Source organism: Pelobates fuscus, chromosome 2 (genome assembly GCF_036172605.1).
Source record: "Pelobates fuscus isolate aPelFus1 chromosome 2, aPelFus1.pri, whole genome shotgun sequence".
Classification (NCBI taxonomy): domain Eukaryota; kingdom Metazoa; phylum Chordata; class Amphibia; order Anura; family Pelobatidae; genus Pelobates; species Pelobates fuscus.
In genome coordinates this window covers 250,540,632-250,565,027 of record NC_086318.1, presented here as the reverse complement: position 1 = coordinate 250,565,027, position 24,396 = coordinate 250,540,632, and the positions used below count along the sequence as shown (strand labels likewise).

Sequence of the window (24,396 nt, the reverse complement as noted above, 5' to 3'; positions counted from 1 at the left end):
CATGATCTTGCTGATGACATCTATACTGAACTAATTTCTCCACTGCATCAATGTGATGGGTACTCACTGCATTTAGAAGAGTCCAAAGATGTTGCAGGACTTTCAGTTTTGTTGTTTTTTGTTAGATATAATTTTGACAAACAGATTGAAGAAGACTTGCTTCTGTGTCAAACTTTGAAAACTCATACCACTGGTGAGAACATCTTTAATTGTATCTAGAAGTTCATGAACACACACAGTATAAATTGGGACAAATGTGTATATGTGTGCAGTGATGGTGCCAAAACAATGGTTGGGAAAGTGGCAGGCGCTGTGACACGAATAAGAAACGTAGCAAAAAACAGCACCAGTTCTCACTGTGTTCTTCACAAACATGCACTGGTAGCTAAAAATATTTGAATCTCACTTAAAACTGTGTTAGACGAATCGGTCCAGATGAATAAAAAAAAAAAAGTCGACCATTACAGTCACGACTATTTAAAATTATATGTGAAGATATGGGCATTCACCACTCTGCTCTCCTTTTGCATTCAGATGTCGGTTGGCTAGCACAAGGTAAAGTCCTTGTTAGAATGTTTGACTTGCGTCAAGAGTCGTTTGCATATTTCCAGGATCATAAATTTGCATTATCTGATCGATTAACAAACACTCTGTGGTTATCCAAAGTAGCATATCTTGCAGACATATTCACAAAATTAAATCATGTATGTTTATCACTAAAAGGAAAAAACACTAATATTTTTAATGCAAGAGAGAAAATATTTTCACTGTCTCGTAAGCTACAGTTTTGGACCTCATCTGTTGAGCAAAATAATTTGAACTCTTTGCCAACACTTGAGGATTTTCTTGAAGAATCAGAAATTGAACTTGAAGATGAAATTCACAATGAAATTGTAGATCTTCGCCATTTAATCACATCTATTAATCCGTATTTTCCATTCTTAAATGAAAACAATAATGAGTGGATCCGAAATCCATTCATAAAAGACAAGCCAGACAATTTTTCTGCTGTAGATATTGAGAATCTGATCAATATAACTTCTGACAGTTAACTAAGCCAAAAATTTTAAGAAGTTTCTCGGATTGCTTTTTAGGGCAATTTACGCGAAGAATACCAGGAATTGTCCAAGTGGGCAATCAAAGTTCTGTTGCCATTCGCCAGCACATTCTTATGTGAAACTGGATTCTCGCTTTACTCTGCAACAAAAACAAAGTATTGAAATCGACTTGACGCAACTGCAGACATGCAAATACAATTGTCAACAATTAAACCAGATATAAAAAGAATTTAGCAGCAAAAGAGAACTTACACTCTGCTCATTGAAAGGTTTGCGCTGCGCTACTCTATGGCAAACATTTTTTTTTGATGGGGTTCCAAAGTTCTGCTATACCATGTCAAAGGGTTCCAAGTGAAAAAGTAATTGGGAAACCCTGGTGTAAGGAATACAAAGCTGTATTCCTTACACTATAGCTCCCTCTGCCCACCCACCCTCCCCCCCCCCCCCCCCTTCCCACACACACACCTCTCGGCAATACCCCATGCCCCCCAGCACTGTAAGCGTTAACAAACGCACTGGATTCCAACCACAATCTCCCTTGGTGCTGGGTTCGCTCTCCACCTCCTCTGACGTCATCTGACAGGGGGTCTAATGAAAGTATGTAGAGAGCCCCACATGCGCATTAGGTCCTCCCCATAGGAAAGTGTTGTTTCAATGCTTTTATGTATGTGTGTGTGTGTGTGTCTGCTAGGGACAAGTGTGTGTGTGTATGTGTGTGTGACTGCTAGGGACAGTGTGTGTTTGTGTCTGCTAGGAACAGTGTGTGTGTGTCTGCATGGGTCAGTGTGTGTTTGTGTGTGTGCTAGGGACAGTGTGTTTGTGTGTCTGCTAGGGACATTGTGTGTGTGTGTGTGTGTGTGTGTGTGTGTGTCTGCTGGGGACAGTGTGTGTGCCTGCTAGGGACAGTGTATGTGTGTGTGTGTGTGTGTCTGCTAGGGACATATTGTGTGTGTGTGTGTCTGCTGGGACAGTGTATGTGTGTCTGCTGGGGACAGTGTGTGTGTCTGCTAGGGACATATTGTGTGTGTGTCTGCTGGGGACAGTGTGTGTGTGTCTGCTAGGGACGGTGTGTGTGTGTGTCTCTGCTTGGGACAGTGTGTGTGTCTGCTAGGGACGGTGTGTGTGTGTGTCTCTGCTTGGGACAGTGTGTGTGTCTGCTAGGGATGGTGTGTGTGTCTGCTGGGGACGTGTGTGTGTCTGCTGGGGACGTGTGTGAGTGTGTCTGCTGGGGACAGTGTGTGTGTCTACATGGGTCACACACGGTGTGTGTCAGCCAACACAGGTCATTTTATGTCTGCTTGAGTCAGTCAGTGTGTGTGTGTGTGTGTGTGTCACTCTGCATGAGTCAGTGAATGTGTTGGTGCATTGGTCACTAATTGTGATTGTGTGGATCATTGAGTGTGAGTGAGTAAGTGAATGAGTGTGCGTAAGGCTGTGTGTGTATGTATGTATGTATGTATGTATGTATGTATGTATCAGTAATTGCATTTGGTCAGAAAGGACCATTTTCGTAAAAATTAAATCAATACTTTTAAAAGAATACTATAGTGTTAAGAGTATAAACCTGTATTCCAAATACTATAGTGTAGCTGTCCTACTTAGATTCAAACACCCCCCCACACTAAAATTATATATATATTTTTTTTTTTAAAGAAAAAGGGAGGGGGGGGATTTACTGCTTGCCTCCTTATCTCGCTCAATGTCACTGATGGGACAACACTGGTACAATCCAATGTTCCTCATATAGGACCATTGGGGACTTGATGCGCGTAAGTGGCAAGCTCTATGCACGTCCAACAGTGTCAGTGTGACACTACTAGAGGAATGTTTAACCCTTCAAGGTAAGGTAATGTTTTATCTTGTCGGGTTAAACCTACAGGACCACTGTGGAGTGAATAGGGCGGCACATTTTTTTTTTTGCCTAGGGCGCCAAAACTCCTTGCACCGGCCCTGTAACTAACTGTAAATTTAAACATCTTCAGTAGTAAAGCCTATTTCCTGTTCAGCTGGTAAATCGGTGTATAGTCATATGGGACCAGCCCCACATCTATTGCTGACCAGCCACTATTAAGACTTCATGATCTTCAGATTGCAAATTAATAGTTGCTAGAAGTAGCTGGCTGTAATATGCAAGGGCTGCTTAGACTATATTTCCTTATAATTCTCACTACAAGTGTAACAGCCAGAGTGCAAAAGGCTGGAAATAAATAGGTGTGATAATGCAGAGATGCTCATAAAATGTTTCCCTTTATGGATCCTGCAACAAATGTAACAGCCAGTGTGAAGGAAGACGTAACAATGTTGTGGATGCTAAATGATCTTATGGGGGTTTAGTCCCTAAGTCAGGTTTTGCCTGGATCGAATGTACACTTTGGTTCATCTTGCGTGTTGTGTTATTTTGCTCTACAAGCAGACCCCTGTATTTCAACACTAATTGAACCCACAAACATACACCTGCATTTAAACACCAATACTACACATAAATACACCCCTGCATGACAACATCACAAATATACAAACATTCACATATACATCCTCCATAAAAAAGCGCACCTATATGCACACAGTCACTGCACACTAATACAACCCTGAAAAGATGGCCAAATGGTAGATCTACAGCTGGGAAGTATTGTGGGAGATGTCCAGTGTGGCGAAAATAACCTCGCCACTGGGTTTTGGAGGGGCCTGTTTGCAAGCCTTTTGCCCTGTGACTATGGCCCATGGGGTGTATTGCCATTTAAAAAGTCTGTTTGGGCTTATTGGATTTTAAAACACCTTTTCTGCCCCTTTAAATCCATGGGAAAATGTGCTTCTTCCCTCCCCCTTTTTCCTGTCCTATTGTTCTCCAGCAGGGCGTTGTCCTAGGGACACTGCCAGACCAGTTGAAACTGGCTGCTTTGTCCCTCTTCAATCTCTTATGAGCCCTTGCTATTGTTTAACTACATGGCGTTCCAACTGTATTCGTGAGAATTGGGCACTTTTCAGACATATTGAGCGCTCGCATCCAAGCTATCTGGGGATATGTTGGACATATAGGTTAAACATTGTATTATAAGAGTTCCTGTTTTACCCTCGTCTCATGTGTGGGGGAAAAGGCTGCATCTACACTGGGGGATTGCTATACTCTGTATACTCTCCTGGCTATAATCACTAAGCTCTTTTAAGAGCTAGTTCCTGCTTCGCGCTCAGAAGGAAGAGAGGTTCACCCACTGGAGCCTGGAGTCTTGTCGTAGGTCCAGGGTGGGTAGGAGACGGCGAGACCCCATGAAAGCTGCAAGTGGAGTGCTTGGAGCACTCGGGAAGCACGAGGAGCATCCATCAACGGAGGTACCCAGTCGGGGTGCCTGGTGATCCGTTACATCCAGCAATTCAGGATCTACCTTTTGGCCACTCTTTTTTGCACCAGGGCCCTCTTCACATTAGTTAAAGCACTACCATGTACATGTCGGTGAGCCAGCTGTTCTTTTACATTTGGTTGTAAATATAATCTATTATGAATTTGTAATGCAATTTACAAACGTTTTTGACTTATCTTAAGATATTTGTGTTGCAAAGAGACAAATTAAACACAACATATAGAATAGTCACAGCTATTTTGCAATATGTATAGAGATATTAAAGGAACACCCCAAGCACTATAACCACTACAGTTTGCTTTATTGGTTATCGTGCCATGAGTGCCCTTGCAACCCCCACCCTCACTGTAAGTATCCAAACTTATTTAGAATGGTCAGACATCTTGCCAGTAGTATGCCAGGCTCCACTCCCCACCTCCTGTGCTTCATACAGATTGCCGTAAGCTCTCTGACTAGCCCTACACTGCAGGGCTTAGGGATGGAGAGCTAATGGAAGCTCTTGCTTAGGAGCTTCCTGCTCACCATTGTAGTAAAGGCAGAGAGCAGTACTAGGCAAACCATTCTAATGCCTTTTCAACAGGGCCAGTGCAAGCATTTTTTGCGCCCTAGGTGAAAACAAATTTTCCGTCCCATTTGCTTCACCCAATCATGCAGACTAACACACACGCTGACTCAAGTAGACACAAACTGACAATGCAAACTGACACATATGCACTAACCCATGTAGACTGACGCACACAGGCTCATTTACACACACTGACCCATGCAGACACACACATACAGACACACTGACCCATGCAATCACACACAATGACCCATACAGATACACACACTGACCCATACAGACAGACACACTGACTAATACAGATACACACGGACCCATACATACAGACACACACACTGACCCATACAGACTGACACTGACCTATACAGACACACACTGACCTATACAGATACACACTGAAGCAGCGCCCCCCCCCTTAAGCAGCGCCCTAGTCGGCCACCTAGTTTGCGTATAGGTAGCGCCGACCCGGCTTTCGACTAAAATACAATGGGGGAGGCACCTAGGCACTCTTGGCGCCAAAGCAATTTCAATGTTTTGTAGTGGTTATGTTCCTTTACTTAATTTTTTATGCTTGTCATTGAAATGAATATTACCGTAGTTTTGCATATGTAACCACTACTATTTTTGCTTTTTCTTTAAATAAAAGCTACAAAACCACCTCCATCCACTCCGGGAGAGCAATGCCTTTCGGGTAAGGGAGAGTCATACAGAGGAAATATTGCTGTTACTGTATCAGGAAAAACATGTCAATCTTGGAGTTCTCAGGCACCTCATAAACACTCCAGAACCCCAGAGAACTACCCTTGCAAGTAAGTTCTGATTATTTAAAAACTGTTTGCAAGTGTTACAATGTGACAACAAAGATATGCTTTTCCACATGTAGTGGGCAACTACAAATACATTTCCCCACATTCATTTCAGAGATATTTATTTTACACTGGTATTTATGTCTAGGCTTAATTTATATTTAAAGGGACACCATAGTCACCAGAACAACTACAGCTTATTAGATTTGTTCTGGTGAGTAGAATCATTCCTTTCAGGCTTTTTGCTGTAGACACTGTCTTTTCAGAAAAAATGCAGTGTTTACATTAGAGCCTAGTGATAACTTCACTGGCCACTCCTCAGATGGCTGTTAGAGATCCTTCCTGGGTCATGGCTGCCAAAAATGGATCCAAACATTCAGTGTCTCCACCCTCTGCATGCAGACACTGAACTTTCCTCATAGAGATTCATTGATTCATTTCATCTCTATGATGAGATGCTGATTGGGCAGGGCTGTGTTTGAATCCTGCTGGCTCTGCCCCCGATCTGCCTCTTTGTCAGTCTCAGCCAATGGGGAAGCATTGTGATTGGATCAGGCTACCACTTCTGATGATGTCAGCAGTCAGCTTGTTTTTCTGAGGCAAACAGCATGCAGATCTACAGCTTCAAGCTTGAATACAGTAAGATTTTGATATATTTGTGGAGGCATGAGGGGCCCAGGGGGGCTAGATGGTGGTTTCAACACTATAGGGTCAGGAATACATGTTTGTGTTCCTGGCTCTATAGTGATGCTTTAAGAATAAATAAGAATCTTTTAAAATTGTGTTTGTCGGGGGGGCGTGGCCTAGACACCGACCGGGATAATTCCGGAGCTCCGTCGAATCCACTCTTAATCCGGCACTAGCCATATGCATCGAGACCAAAAAACTAGCCTAACACCCTCCACTATGCCAGGCAGACACTCCGGCTTGAAACAGGACCCGAAAAAAAGGGGCGACAGGAGAGAAACCGGCAGATCGGTGGCTGACATGCTAACAACGCCGCGAGGGAGACAGGCCTCACAAAATGGCCGCCAGCACAGCCCGCGTGGATCCCTCTCCCCGGCCTCTACCACAGGCAGTGACCTGCCAGAAACGCAACCAGGGGACCCTGCACAAATACTGGCTAAACTTCAGGAGGTGAAAAGCTTCCTTGCCAAGGAAATCTCCAACAGCATGAGAGAGGTCAAGGCAGAAATCCAGGCGTTGGGCGCCCGGACGGCGGCCCTAGAGGAAAAGATGGATCTGGTCACGCAGGCCCATAACAACACCGCATCATACTCAAGAGCAATGGAACAGCGGATCTGTGACTTGGAACTCACGGTGGAAGACCTCGCCAACCGCTCCAGGCGCAATAATGTGAGACTTAGAGGCCTCCCCGAAACAGCCGCGGAAGGGAACCTGGTGAGCAAAATGGAGCAGTATTTCAAGCACTTACTCCCAGACATCCCTGATACCTACTGGGCAATCGATCGAGCACACAGAGCGCTCCGAGCCCGTAGAACGGAGGGACAGGCACCGAGAGACATCATCATCCGTTTTCATTACTATTCCACAAAAGAAGCGGTGATGAAGTATGCTAGGACCAATGAGCTAAATTATCAAAACGCTATCATCACCTTATACCAGGACTTTTCCCCAACCACACTGCAACGCAGGCGAAACTGGAGACCCCTGACAACTCTGCTTCAAGAGCGGGAAATCAAATATACATGGGGACACCCCTTCAAGTTGGTGGCTTTCAAGGCCGGGACTACCTACACCCTGCAACCAGGAGGGGACCCACTAAGATTCCTTAGGAGCCTCCAGATAGAACCACCAAGAAGCTTTGCCCTATCCAGAGAAACACCGCCCGAGCTTGAAGATCTACCCGCAGACTGGACAGTCGTCAAAGCAGCTAAAGCCTCGACGGACCGCCACACCTGAGACCCTCAGCGGTCACCTCACGACCACCTATGGTTCACTCTCCCAACCTGCCGGGACCCGGTTCCTAAGGAGAGAGAGACTCACCTGAACTGTCGTACACTTCATCGCTGACAGCTAATCGGTATCGTATGCAGCCTTTGCCTAGTTAAAGTCTTCTACATGGGACTTAATTTTTTGCACCCAGCTCTGAAAGAGCGATCCGTGGAGGTGGGGTGTGCTTGTGTACTGTATGTTGTGATATGATGACCCCCACACGGAGTACCCCAACATGCTGTACACTACCAGTTCATTGGGGCACCCATTGAGGCACAGTGGACTGGAGATTCCCCCCCCCCCCTCGCAGGAGAAAATTTGGACCTGCGAAGGTGTGGGGCACCCCCACCCGACACTGGCAAGTTGTAAGACCAGTGTGCACAAATTGTTATATTACTATGTACCAAAGGTTAACAGTTACTTTATGTTTATGTTCATGTTTTTATTTATGATTTTGGGTATGACTAACACAACTGGAGGTAGGAACCAGCTCTGGTTAGAGAGCCAAGACATGCAGTCTGTCGAAGAGAGGGTGACCAACAGACAACGGACAGGTAGGGAAGAAACACACTCAGCAATCACACGCCACACGAGAGTAATGGGCACATGACGCTAAAAATTTTATCCATTAACGCCAAAGGCCTAAACATACCTACCAAACGCAGATTGCTCCTACGTGATCTCAAGGCAAAAAAAGCAGACATAGCGTTGGTACAGGAGACCCACATACCGAAGGCCTCGCCAACCAAATTAGGGGATAACATTTACAACATTATCCACGAGGCCAGGGCGCTACGTAAACACGCAGGCGTGGCCGTACTCATACACAAGCGCTGCCCTTTTACGGTCACACACACACAGAAGGACTCTGAAGGCAGATACTTGGCCATCACCGGCAACTACTACAATACCAAACTGCACATAGTAAACTTGTACGCACCCAACAAACCAGATAGTGATTACTGGAATTCAATAACATCCCTACTCACCTCCCTACAGGGAGGCATAATGGTGGTGGGAGGAGACCTAAATGCCGTACCCAGCCCGGCGACCGACCGTAGCTCTAAAATAGGGGCTCAGCGTTCACAGGGGAGAGGGGGTCAGGACAAACTCCTCCATACCTTTCTACAACGCACTGGACTAATGGACGCGTGGAGACTACAACACCCAGACACCTTAGACTATACATACTACTCCGCACCCCACACTACATACTCCAGAATAGACAACCTTCCCCTCATCGGAGCTGGCATGGCTAAACTAATACACTCAGAAATCAACAATATCACATGGTCGGACCATGCAGATGTGACTATAACCTTAGGCATAGGCCAACATCGCAACGCATGGACATGGAGACTCAACACGGACCTACTCACTGACAACGACATATCCGCCACTACCCGACTGAAAATCTTAGACTATTTCACCACTAACGACACGGAAGATATCAACCCGACCGCATTGTGGGCAGCACACAAAGCGGTGTTACGGGGACACCTCATACAGGCAGCCACACATAAAAAACAAACCAAAACGAAACGCCTCCTAGAACTACAAACCACAATGAGGAAACTAGAGCTACGACATAAGCAGGCGCCCACAACCACCATATACACAAAGCTACAAACCGTACGTCACGCTATAAAAGAACTCACCATAGCAGACATAGCACGCTCCTTAGTCTGGTCAAAGCGCTTTTTCTACGAAAAAGCCAACAAGATGGACACACTACTAGCACGGACCCTCCGACCCAGACCAGGGCGTAAACCCATAACCACGCTACGAACCGCTGCCAATGACCTGGTACACACCCCGAAAGACATCAATAGCACGTTCACCGAATACTTCCAGAAACTATACAACCACACCCCAAGAGAAGGGGAAGCGCAGACACAATATACCACACGCATAACAGAATTCCTGTCCCAATTAAACCTCCCCCAGGTGTCCACAGTGGAGGCCAACACCCTGGAGAGCCCCATCACACAGGAGGAGGTAGAATCGGTGATAGCAACCCTTAAAGGTCGCAAAGCACCGGGCCCTGACGGGTACGATATGGGCTATTACAAAATATATAAACCGGAACTAGCCCCCTACCTCACCAAATTATACAACCACTTCCTCCAAGGCGGCACTCCAGACCGCGACATGGCAATGGCCAACATCATTTTAATCCCCAAACCAGACAAAGACGGTACACTAGCCACTAATTACAGACCAATATCACTTATAAACGCGGACTTAAAAATATTCGCAAAGATATTGGCGAGGAGACTAACCCCACTACTCCCAAAATTAATACACCCAGACCAAGTTGGCTTCATGCCGGGGCGCCAATTATACGAGAATACACGCAGAGGTGCTGATCTGATGTGGCTCATGTCTAACTCTAAGTCACCAGCCCTGGCATTGTCCCTTGACGCAGAGAAGGCCTTTGACAGGGTCCAATGGTCTTTCCTGTTCCATTTATTACAAATACAAGGCTTCCCGGACACATACATCACTGCCATAAAAGCCCTATACACAGACCTACAGGCACAAACCATAATAACGGGCGCCCCGAGGACACCATTTCGAGTGAGCAATGGTACGAGACAGGGTTGTCCCTTGTCGCCGCTGTTGTTCGCGATAGTACTTGAGCCACTCCTGCATCTCATCAGAACTGATCCAAATATTAAAGGGGTACAAATTAGGGGGGAGCAATTTAAAACAGCAGCATATGCGGACGATATACTCCTCACACTGGAAGATCCGATTCCCTCAATGGCGAATCTGGAAAAACTACTTCAAATTTACGGGGAGTTATCCGGGTACAAAGTCAATCTCACCAAATCAATAGCGCTACCATTTCACATTCCCGAACAAGAGTTACAATACATTAGACGAACGCACCACATCAAAACGTCTACGTCCACACTCACATATCTAGGCGTCAGGCTAACTGCGGACCACAAAGCACTTTACCAACACAACTACACAACGCTGCTCAACAGACTTAAGACAGACCTAGACAACTGGACAGACAAGCCGATTACATGGCTTGGCCGGTTACACTCAGTAAAAATGAATATACTGCCAAGACTGCTATTCCTCTTCCAAGCGCTCCCAGTCCGGGTCACCAAGAATGACCTAGCAGGCACACAAAAGGCAATAGATGCCTTTATATGGCAAAGATAGAGACCCAGGATAGCCAAGGCAACTCTGTATAACCCTAAATGGAGGGGAGGTTTAGGTATGCCACACCTGCACCATTACTACACGGCCGCACAATTGGCTCAAATAGCTCACTGGCACTGCCCGACTAACCAACGTAGGTGGGTGGACATAGAATCCCTCATGACTGGGGCAGACCTACCGCAATTTCTTATGTGGGTGCCCAGAGAACACAGAGTACTCCTACGGACAGAATGCCCGGCAATCCTTAACTCCCTTAGCTTATGGGACAGGGTCGCAAAGAAACTTAAACTAACAGATTTACAGTCCTCAATGACTCCGGTCTTGCGCAACAGGGCATTCCCACCCGGACTGAGGGCACAAGAGTTTCAGGGCATAGAGGCCACAGGTCTACAACGCTACACACACCTGTTTTCAAACAACCAATTAGTTTCTTACCAACATCTACAATCCCTGGCCCCACTAAAAACAAGTGACTTCTTCAGATATCTCCAGATACGGGACTTCGCACAGACCAGAGAAGTCAGAACGGCAATAGCCAAGCCGCTCACTTTCTATGAGAAAATTTGCTTGCAAGAGCGTATGCCAACCAAACTAATCTCGCTATTATACAATCATATATGCCTAGAATCAGGGACCTGGGGCAATCAGACATACACAGACAAATGGGAGACGGACTTAGGGGAGACATTCGAGGGGACAGACTGGCAGGATATCTGGGAGGCTAATGCAAAAGTTTCCGTATGCATGGCCCTCCAGGAGCAATCATACAAAATACTACTTCGGTGGTACACGACCCCTGTTAAACAATGCCATATGCAATTAAGCCCCACAGACACTTGCTGGAGGCTCTGCGGAGAAAAGGGCACATACATCCACATGTGGTGGCACTGTGTCAAGGTTAAAGAGTACTGGGGAAAAGTTACAGACCTAACCTCGGATATTCTGCAACGCAGGATAACACTTGACCCTTGGGCATTCCTACTATCACGGCCAACAGAGGGGCTAAATAAACACGACCAAAAACTGTTAAATATGCTTAACCTGGCAGCTCGTAGAGCATTAGCACAATATTGGATTAAACACGAAGTACCCCCGATCTCCCTAGTCCTCTCCAAAATCAGGGATAATTACCTGATGGACAAGCTAACCGCACAGGTTCGCGATTCCAATGCCTCCTTCCAAAAAACTTGGGCACTCTGGGAACAATATGACATATAACATACTAAGCATAATCCCAACTCCGACAGTCTTGAAGATACAATATACAGCATGACATACCCAATGTTACAGGTTTTACAGTTTTAGTTTTATACTGTACATATATTACCTTACTTTATTATATTATATTTTGATGGATATTTTTACTTGTATATGTCTCAATGCACAATAGTCATCGATGTATGTATGTACCTACGAACTGAGACGAAATCTAAATACATGTGGACTCGGCACAACACAAAGATATGTCTGAAAGGCTTCTGCGCAAGCCATTTGCGAAGTATTTTCTATGCACTAACATACCCTTCCTTTCTGTATTGCAACTATTAAGATGATTCTTATGATTGGGCCTCTGCGTAGGCCAAAAGTAATATGATGCAATGTGCCGGTCGACATTTAAATAAAGAATTGAAAAAAAAAAAAAAATTGTGTTTGTCACAAAGCCACTTTCATAATATGATGGAGCAATACAATGTTTGAAATTCTATGGAAACTTTAAAAACAAAGATCAGTTCCCACTGAGACAAAATCACAGATGTGATGGACCGCCTGGCACTGCGACTGAGTACCTCTGTCAATCGATGCTCCTAGTGCTTGCCGAGGACTTCCAGACATCCACCCGACACCATCAGCACTGCAGACCCCACTTCAAGTGATGCAGCTGCACCGGCAGGAACAATAACAGCTCTTACAAGAGCTGACTCTGGGGAGTATAGTGTGATTATAGCAATCCGCAGAGTTTAGTTCTCCAATCCCCCAAGCATAAGCCGAGACTTCATGAAGGGGTAAAGCACGTCTGTTTAATGGCAGCAAGCACTCACAATTTATACAGTTTTTCAGGCCAGAGGCACACCCCCCTGGACCAATGGCATACAGGCACACAAAGAACACAAATCAATAGGAACACTGTTGTAATGACCGACACTCCCACATACAGCAAACAATCACTCCCCTCTGCCTGTGATATAATTAAAACAGCTAATACATCAACCTAATTAGCCACAGGCAGAAAAAACACACATTTTCCCCAAAGTACAGAAAACATCCCAAAACATAAGATACCCCCTTAAATATTACATTCCCTGATAACCCTGATCTGGGTGAACAACATATCCAAAATCACCCAGGTCAGAGCAGGGGTTCAAAAGTTCCATGGAAGTCTCTTTTTGACCGACCGCACGCATGATTTCATGCCCAAAACAGTTCCAGAGAATTTGGCTGTGGAGCCAGTCTATTTCCTATGTTAAGTTCAGTTCAAACAGGCGAACGGTCACTGTTCGTGCAAATGTCAGGGTTAAAGTGCCGTTCGAATGGTCGAACGGCGTTCGACTCCAGTCTAAGTACAGAGAAGGTAAAGTTCAGCGGTGTTCACGCCGTCCAGTGTCTGATTTGAGTTCCATGAACTCGACGCTGAACGCGTTTGACTGACTTAAAATGGCCATCGCCACGTGTTCATTTGTCGTATGGCGGCCACTTCGACTACTTCGGCACTTCGTCTGTATCCGAAGTGCCAATTTAAAGTTGCAGAACTGCTCCAATGTAACTTAAAGGGGCAGAAAGAGTAGTTTAAGATCCAATAAGCCCAAACAGAGCTTTTGAAGGGCAATACAGCCCAGGGACCATAGTCGCAGGGCAAGAGGCTGGCAAGCAGACCCCTCCAAGCACAAGTGGCGAGGTTACTTTCGCCACAACGGACTATGGGACAACAAGTTGTCACAGAACACATGCATCAAATGAGATGGAACGTTCTGAGACGGTATTAATCCAGTAGGAAATCAGAAAGTAGAGGGCATATAAAAAATTTGAGAGGTTACATTGTTTTAAAAATGTAAAACCACTTAAAACGCTAATTGACAGAAAATATCCAGAATGTCTGTTAATGTAAAATTTCTCTCAAATGACAATGTTAGTTTGGAATTAAAGAAACAGTATTCAAAGTCTTAAATGTAGTCCATTATATGTTGTGTTACTTTACTTGCAGAAACAATGAATTGGACTGAACGTAATAATTATTGGATTGAATCATAATATTAGTTTTTTTGATGCGCTGTTAAAAAATAATTACATTTTAGCAAATATCATGCTGGCATTGTTTTATGTATAATAAACTGTAATCTGTGTTTTGCTTTTATTGTTGGATATGAGTACCAATTGCATTGTTTTCTGTTAGGGATGTACTCACTAAATAATGAATTGTGCTTAACCCCTTAAGGACACATGACGTGTGACATGTCATGATTCCCTTTTATTCCAGAAGTTTATTATTAAAGGGCCACTATAGTATACAAACTTGTTTTCCTGGCACTATAGGGTCTTTGGGTCCCCCCACCCTCAAGGGCCCCCTCCCACCGGACTCAAGAGGGGCTAAAGGGTTAATCACTTACCTTTCTCCAGTGCTGGGCTCCCTCAGTGTTGGGGACTCTCCTCCCTGTTCCGACGTCATCCGCCGAATGCACATGCGCGGCAAGAGGTGCGTGCGCATTCAATCAGTCCATAGGAAAGCATTTCTCAATTGACATGATGAACTTCAAAATTGGCAATTTGGAGGGAGAAATTGTCCTGGCTACTTTACCACAGAATTCACTTGTCAGCTGATCACTGTTTACTGAAGAAACCCCATAGACTCAAACATTGTTTACATAATGGCTCATAATCATTGTTTTTAACCTCACCAATTTCAGGAATCTAGAGAGAAACTACTGTAGGAATCCAGATGGGGAGACCCTGCCCTGGTGCTATACCACAGACAGTGACTCACGATGGGAATACTGTGAAATACCTAGCTGTAATGCTCCAACTGCAGGTAAAAAAAATCCAAGATTGCTATGTGAAATATTGCAACATTTAATTATAATTGAATTGCAGAGGAACAAGTGGGTTCCCCACTCTGTGAATCTAGAGACATGCAGTTGACATATCATGGTACTTACAGAATACAGCAGGAATTCAGCGCTAATCAACACACAATATATGCAGAATGGGCAGAAACCCAAGTGAAGGATATCCTTCAATGGATCAAATACAACACAAAAAAGATGGAGTAGGGCTGTTCCAATACAAATAAAATAGTCTTAGAAAGGGTATGAGGTCTCGCTAGAGTAGCAGTAGATAATGAGGGAAACTTGATAAGATGTATTCTCTTCAATGGGAGTGGATACCTCTCAAGGTGTTAGTTCGTATATATGAAACAGAGAAGAGGCAGAAAGCAACCAATAGTGCAGTACGTCTATAGTCCAAAAGTGCAGAAAGTAACAAGAGGTAGAGAACTCACATTTAAAAGAGCTATGGCCAGCTCTGGTGTGAAGAGCATACAGCGATATAATCCCCACTTATGGGATGTGGGAAGATGTATCTGACAGCACTGTCTGGTAATCCAAAGCTCCAAAGGGTAGATAAAAGTCAACAGTAGTGCTGTCAATTGTGATAAAATAGAATATAAGAGCGATACAAGTAATACTCACAAGTGTTGAGCAGAAACAATGTTCTATTGATATAGCGTTGGTGGTATGATCCCCAGCTCGGCTTACTGCTCGATGGTATCAGCTCTGGTGGGATACTGCTCGATGGTATCAGCTCTGGTGGTATAATCATTTCCTTTAGATTTCTTTTGATTAGAAGAAAAAAGCCAAGTAGCAAAGGAAATATATTATCAAATATATTTTAAAATGGTAAATAAAATTTAAAGGAAATTGGCACAAACCAGGTCTATTTGTCCAAAAGTATTCTTTATTCAGTAGTAAAAGTAAATATAAAACATCCAAATACACGTTTAGCCGATGTGGCTTTCTCAAAATGGGATAAAAACACAGTCAGGATAAATGGGCACAAAAACATAACCACGTTATTGGTCAGTGGCTGTCATGTGACGCCAGAACAAGAGCGCAATGTCTGTGTGACGATGGGAAGACAGTGCCATAAAAGGGCCCCAGTTGGCAGACAGCAGACACATGGGATAGAGACAAGAGCTGAAAAGGCAGCATGTGAACCAGCCGCGCATGGATGTGGGGCACCAGAGCATGCTCAGCGGATGTCATGATATTTCCACATTGTGTCCATGGTCCAGGAATTAAACTGACAGTAATGTTAGACATGCATGAATATATTATTGAGGCCCTGGGAATAAAAATCACATTAATGAGTAGTTATGGTTAGAATAAAATCTATTTAAGAATTTAGAATCAAGATTTGGAAGCCAAATTTAATAAATTAGGGTTATGGTCAGGATGGTGTTAGTCCATTTAGCATGAATGGTAGAAGTGTGGTGAGATCAGAGACAGATAAAACATAACTTAAACAGTACCATACCCTCTTAAATGTAGTGCTTCAATAAACATAAATATAACATTGGTTTTAGGATTGGGCATTCGATGAAAATTTTGCATCAGCTATATACAAAAACACAAATACGGAGTACACATAAATGTAGATCAACAAGCTGAACTTTAGATTTAGTAGATGTAAGAGTAAACGACATATGGCAATCACATGCTGGTACAGATGGTACTTATATGCATCATCTACTCTTTAAATAATAGATTTTAAAAATCCACCTTCAAGAACATTCAAGAGAAAACGTCTGCTTTTTTATTCTAACAATAAGTATATAAATATAGTGAATGAATGCCTAGCTAAATATTTTATGCTTTTTCCTTTTAACCAACAGTCAATTTAATACCAGGGAGACCCATTAATGCTGAAATGGTTGTCTGTGTACAGATGTAATGGTTCACAGACCTAAACACATGTTTTGGGGTTTTGGGGCTAAAAGTTGTGTATTTAGTATCAGGTCACAGGAACTCATAAAATATATATCTTGTTTTTCTAAGTGACTATGTTATTTACACAAATGTGCTGGCACAGCTTGCACAGGGATTTGTTGCATGGCGTGGTTCCATTCTTTGGGTTTTTCTCCTTGGTGGTTAATTCTCGGTTGAGAGGTTTTTCGGAATGTCAAGATGAGTGTTAAAGGAAATTGTCATTTAATACCTCATCTTACTAATGTTGATTAACGTGAATTTTTTATTACTAATAATAATTATTATTTTTAACTGTCTTGATCAATCCAACTTCTTTATTATTAACGTAGAATTCAATTCACAACATTCAGAAGTTGACATGGAACAGTTCAAGCCATCATTTAATATGATGTTACGTTTTGATGTTAGGTGTGAATGACCCTATTTCAAGTAATGAAAACTTTAAAATATAAATTAACACATTTATTACGTCTCAATGAAAATTCTGACATGTACAGTAAAATCTAAAATTAAAATCTTAGGTTTTGCCATGAAGATTCTATTTAACAAATAATTGGCATGATACTGACACATACTTTTTATCGTTGTTTTTTCCCCATTTATTATTATTTAGGGCGGACCCTATAAACTTTAAATATTTCTTCAAATAGATACAAACTGGTTTCAGATGCAGTTCCAATACATGAGCAGACATACCAACAGGACAAAGCTAGTATAACAGCATCTGTTAAACAGCTTCATTAGATTGTGTCCTTCCTTCAGCTTCCTGAGATTGCACATTTTTATTGCATGGCAGACTTGTAGAGAATTTCTGGAGAATTTCATTGGGTTCTCTATAGATTTTGCCTGGATTTGTTTTATTTGTAACGATATTATAATTTACTTATGTAGATATTTGAAAATATGTATTATAGATGTAAATAAGAACAAACAAATATAAGTGATTGGATGATATTTTCTGGACTTAAAAAATTGAATGTGCACACCAAAGGAAACAATCATTTCTGTTGTTTTGCCGTTTTAAATAGTCTTCTCATTATTGAAAAATATTCCATTAGGGTTTTGGCAAGGATGGTGATGGATATGTGTGTCCCCAGTAGAGCATATTTGTGTGCCTCTGTGTGTGACTTCTATATATATATAAAAAACTAATACATGATTAATATATGAAACTAGAAAAGCTAAAATTTCTGGGGAAATTGTGTGAAGTGTTCTTGCCTCCACCAGTAGTCTACAACTGGAGTGGGCGGAGTAACTATTATTTATTTATTTATATAGCACATTTAATTGCAACGTTGTTGCCCAAAGTGCTTCACAGTTACATTAAAACATACATTTATAAAAACATTAGCAGGTGTACAAAAGGCCCTGTCTACGACTTCACTTGCTGCTCCAGCCTGGCACAGGTCAGAGGATTTTGGCGGTTGCCATCTTCAAACTGTCGTATTTTAAAAACTATAAATCCTACAGTGAAGAGCTTTATATTGTGAGAATCACAAGACCCAGACCTACATTTTGATGCATGTATGTCTCTGAAGTATTAAAAATAAAGGCACAGTCGCAGTTTAGAAATTGCCCTTCAAGTTTGAGCTGGCTAGAGTGAAGTTTCAATCAATGTCAATGGACGGCGTGAGTTGCAAACAAATGGTCATATTGTGAAAACTATAAGGACTTTGGCTTAGCCTTGGACATTTTTAGTGGCAGCAGGGATAGCTGAACATTTTGATATAAGATTTGTTTAAGTGGGCTTGAAAATGAGGGAGTGGTGGCAGTTTAGAAATCATGTCCTGATTTTTCTGCTTTTGCCAGCTCCCACTCTAGTTTTGAACATTTTGCCATTCATTCCTATGGAACCAATTTCGCCACAAGAACGACGATATTCCGTGAACCATTTGGCGAAACGTTCCACAAAGTAATAGCAACCCAATCGGGAACAATCCGCACGTTTTGGTACATTACTGTCTATGTAGTGTAAAAACTGTGGGAGGAGTTAGGGTGGCAAATTTGGCTATAATAAGAATAATAATAATAATATATATGTGAGATAACATTAAGTAGTCTTGCTATGCAAGAACACTTAATAATAATATATATGTGAGATAACAGTAAGTGGTCTTGCTATGCAAGAACACTAAATAATAATAATAATAATAATAATATATATGTGAGATAACATTAAGTGGTCTTGCTATGCAAGAACACTCAACTAACACTGTAACAATTCACGGACCACCTAAATCAATCAGGAACAAATTGACAAGAAAAAAAACACAAATAATTATGCACAAATGCAACAAATAATAATGACATCATAGTGTTAATGCAAATGAAGGGAGAAAATAAAATAAATCTCATAGTAAATATGCATAATGAAAATTAATACAATGCAAACAATATCGTGCAATTTTATGACAAAACAAAAATATATTACAAATAAATATCAGTAGAGGTATATCCAACAATAAACCAAGGAAGGATTTGAGATATATATTCCGTACATCTTGCTAGTATCAACCTCAGCATTCATTGCGATGCTGAAAGTCCAATAGAAACCCATCATTATGTACAACCCACAAAACAATCAATCAGCTACAAATTTTTGGTTCCTCCATATTGTCCACTCCTTAAAGCACGCATACAGTGCTTCATCTACTCCTCATTATATTGTTGTATAGTCATATTACATGTAGTTAAGGCATATACAATACCATATAATGTAAAATAGCATAGATTAAAATTGTAATACAACTAAAAATATATTGTAAGGAGAGAGAAATAAAGCAAAAGTTACATTACAAAAAAAATAAAAAAATCCACATTTAACCCCCATTGGAATTAGGTTGTCCTACTCGAACTTCCATTTAATTTCTCTTTTAATTAAAGGGACACTATAATAACCAAAACAATTTCAGTTTAACCCCTTAAAGACCAAACTTCTGGAATAAAAGGGAATCATGACATGTCACCAGGGCCGTTGCAAGGATTTTTGCCGCCCTAGACGACATAGCTGAGCAACATATGTAGTATTATACAGTCGTAGCACACATGAGGTTTGCAAAATATACTGTGCAAACTCACTTTGTGTGTCAAAAAGGCAAACAAAAACGCTTATTACCACTACACTTGGTGCAAGCTAGCGGAAATATTATCCCACGCCAAGGTTCAAAATATGCCTTTTGAAATACCCTGGGATTTCTTCTTTAAGAAATGGTACGCCTTTATGGAGTATTTGGATTATATAGCCTGGTAAAATACTCTAAAATGGGACATGGGCACAGCGTAAAAATTTTACGTTTGGAAAAAACTAGAATGGCTGTGTCTCAAATGTGCTCCTTCCATGTCCACATATACCTGGCAAAGGTACATATGGGGGTATTGCTTTACTCAGACGACATAGCTGAGCAGCATATGTAGTATTATACAGTCGTACCAAACATAAGGATTACAAAATATACTGTACAAACTCACTTTGTGTGTCAAAAAGGCAAAAAAAACGCTTATTACCACTACACTTGGTACAAGCTAGCGAAAAAATTATCCCACGCTAAGGTTCAAAAATATACCTTTTGAAATACCCTGGTATGTGTTCTTTAAGAAATGGTATGCCTTTATGGTGTAGTTGTAATATGTAGCCTGCTCAAGTGCTCCAAAGTGGGAGACGGACGCATCAAAACCCTCCATGAAAATTCACACTTAGAAACCTGAACTTGTCATGTCTCTTTTACAGCACTGTAACTTCACAAAATAGTGTCTAGGTCATACATTGGACATATTGTTTTACTCAGAAGACTTAGCTGAGCATAATGTGGGGGTTTTGAACTTAGTGGCCCATATGAAATATACAAAATGCCCAGCAAAAATGTAGTCCGTATGTAAAAAATGCCCAAAATTACATTTTACCACATACTTTGGCATATATTGGTGAAAAAATGGGGGCATGTTAAGGCATAATATGCACCATATGAGATACCCTGGAGTGTCTACTTTTACAAATGGTAGGCCTTTGTGTTTTTTTTTTTTGAACAGTCAAACTACTATAATACCCCAAATTGAAGCATAGGCCACTTAAATCGGTCTCTCAAAATTCTACTGTAAATACTGAAAAGGACAGGTCTCCAATATGGCACTGTAGCTTCACGAAATAGTGCCAAAGACATACAATGAGGGTATTGTTGTACTCAGCAGATGTAGCTGAACACAAAATACAGTTTTGTTCAGGAATAGCACACACCAACTTTACAAAATACACATGAGAAGTTCTTTGTTATAAGTTTGTGTTCCAAAATTTTAAAAAAAATAAATAAAAATTTACTCCAAATTCTAAAATCGCTCCACATTAAAAGTTTATTTTACTACTTGTGCTTTGTGACCTGTAACTACCATAAAAACTGAAAATCCCAGACACATTATATATTCTGTAAATCAGAACAACTAAATGAATTTATTTTTAATTACTTTCCTTAACCTGCACTAATTATGCACACATTATTATTGCAAAAACTGTAAAAAAAACGAAAACAAAATTCATTTTGTTTGCATTTTTCTGTATTTTTTTTTATAATAAATAAGTATATATATATATATATATATATATAAATATATATATATATGTTACATCAAATTAAAGCCCTTTCTATCCTTTAGAAAACAGTATATAATATGTGTCGGTGCAATAAATGAGAGAAATGCAAATTGCAATTGAACGCAAACAGCAAGAAAATGCAAAAATTGCTTGTGTCATTAAGCGTAAGACAAGCTTCTGAAGCTGTGTCCTTAAGGGGTTAAGTTAAACAATTACTGGGTTTAATTAATGATGTAACATCACTTCTTATAAATGTTACTGTTGTGGCACAATTTTATTTTTTTATTTGTTCTTCAGGTCCATCTGTACCAATTGCTCCTGCTCCAGGATTAGAATGTTATGACGGAAGTGGTTCCACGTATCGTGGCACAACATCATTGACTGTCACAGGAAAGAAATGTCAGGCTTGGGGTTCATCAATACCTCATAACCATGAAAAAACACCAGCAAATTATCCAAATGCGTAAGAGAGTAATTAAATGAAAGGAAACTATTAACTTGCTCTCTACACAATTAGGGACTTTCTAGTTGTGACTCGTAGATTCGTATTTAGTTATTGCTGGGTCTTTAGTTTCATAACCCCTTTTTATGTGGAAGAAGTCCCATTTAGTCTTGCCACTCTATCTGTTTCTCTTTATTTATTTAGTGGTGCATTCTAATTAATTACTTTAACTGACACTCTCCTGCAGATTGTGTGGCTGTTGTATTGTTAGGAGTATTGACTCATTTTCTCTTGCTCCCTTCTGCCCGTACAGTATGCCTCATACTGCCTTTTCATATAAGAAATGTATTCTGTGTTCATCATTTTGTGTGAATGGTCATATCTTATGTACAAGAGCACTGCTGAACAGACACTTAGGTCTCCTAGTGTTTCAGCTTCTACAATTCATTGTTCTTTTAGAATTACATAGTTACATAGCTGAAAAGAGACTTGCATCCATCAAGTTCAGCCGTCCTCACATTTGTTTTTTTGCTGTTTGTCACGAGTGTGGGCTATAGGCCCAGCCGAGACAGTGGGGAGAGTGTGGAAGTGACAGGGTTAATGACGCCAGACCCCTGGTTACCTGTTGCTAGTCCCAGCAACCACTCAATTAACCCCTGCAATCCCTTCTACACTAAGCCCCTAGTACACACTTTACTGCCACCACCAAGACTTTAAACCCGGGTGTTTTAGGTTACCCCGCACACAGGAGAATTATAGAATCACAGTTCTACTTTTACTGATCAAACACAAATAATTAACCATTTTTGGTAACGTGTTTACCTGAGCTTTCCTCTGGAGAGTGAAGCTCATAGAGAACAGAGACACAGAATTCTTGTGGGAGTCTTAGATGGTATAGGTCTCCTAGAAGTTGCTGACCAAAGAAAAAAATGAATAACTCCCTGGATAGTCCAGCACCCTCACTATATACCTAAACTAGTTATTGCTCAGTGGGCAGACCCAGTTTGAAGCACTTCCAATTTTGCAACACGCTAGGAAAAAAATTCCTTCTTGACCCCAGAATGGCAGTCAGATTTATCCTTGGATCAAGCAGTTATTACCCTACATTGAAAGATTATATCCTTGAATATTCTGTTTTTGCAAGTATGCATCTAGTAGCTGTTGGAACATCTGTATGGACTCTGATAAAACCACTTCTTCAGACAGAGAATTCCATATTCCTATTATTCTTACAGTAAAAAAAACATTTCCTTTGCCTTAACTGAAATCTTATTTCTTCCGGTTTATGAATAGATTTCCACACAATGGTTTGTGTTGGCCCCGAATATATTTGTATAATGTTATCATATCCCCTCTCAGGCTACGTTTTTCTAAACTAAATAGGTTTAGATTTGTTAACCTTTCTTCATAGCTGATATGTTCCCTTCCTTTTATTAATTTTGTAGCCCACCTCTGCACTTTTTCTAGTGCCATAATATCCTTCTTTAGAACATGTGCCCAAAATTGCAAAGCAATAAAGAGGCAAAATGATATTCTCATCCCGAGAATGAATGCCCTCATGCATGACAAAACCTTACTGGCCTTAGTCACTGCTGATTGACATTGTTACACATTGTTGCATAGTGTGTTGTCTATAACAATTCCCAAGTCCTTTTTGTGTGTTGTTATCCCTAATTCGCTTCCATTAAGAGTATACGTTGCTTGTGCATTCTTTACGCCGAAGTGCATAACTTTTCATTTTTCAACATTAAATTTCATCTTCCATTTGAGTGCCCAGTCCATCTCAATCCCTCTGCAGCAAAGTAATATCTTTCTCACATTGTATTATTTTGCAGAGTTTTGTGTCATCTGCAAACACTGAAACATGACTTCCAATGGTTTTATCAAGATCATTTATAAGCATGTTAAATAGAAGGGATCCCAGAACACACCACTTGCCACCTCTGTCCTGCTTGAAAATTTACCATTAATGACCACTCTTTGTACTCTATTTTTAAGCCAATGTTCTACCCAAGAACAAGCATTTTCATCTAGACCGATTTCCTTGAGTTTGAACACTAATCTATTGTGTGGAACTGTATCAAATGCCTTGGCAAAATCCAAATAGATCACATCCACTGTAACACCCTGATCTATAGTTCTACTTACTTCGTATAGAACGCAATCAAGTTAGTTTGACATGACCTGGGCTTCATAAAACCATGCTGATTTTTTGCTGATAACCATGTTCTTCTCAAGGAATTCTTGAATATTATCCCTTAATAACCTTTCAAATATTTTACCAGCCACAGAAGTTAAGCTCACAGGTCTATAATTTCCAGGCAAGGATTTTGAACCCTTTTTGAATATAGGAACCACATTTGCCTTCCTCCAATCCTCCAGAACACTTCCTGAAAGAAAAGAATCTTGAAAGATTAAAACAGAGGTTCACTTATTTCTACACTTAGTTCCTTAAGTACTTGTGGATGGATACCGT

General features: G+C 41.3%; 1 protein-coding gene across 1 annotated transcript in view; it reads left to right on the top strand.

The window, feature by feature from the left end:
- Nucleotides 1-24,396, top strand: part of PLG (plasminogen) — a 131,910-nt gene that overhangs the window by 70,001 nt on the left and 37,513 nt on the right. Inside the window, exons 8-10 of the mRNA XM_063443337.1 lie at nt 5,626-5,788; nt 14,821-14,942; nt 21,776-21,941. Of these exons, the coding sequence (XP_063299407.1) occupies nt 5,626-5,788; nt 14,821-14,942; nt 21,776-21,941 (451 nt within the window). The remainder of the gene's footprint in view (nt 1-5,625; nt 5,789-14,820; nt 14,943-21,775; nt 21,942-24,396) is intronic.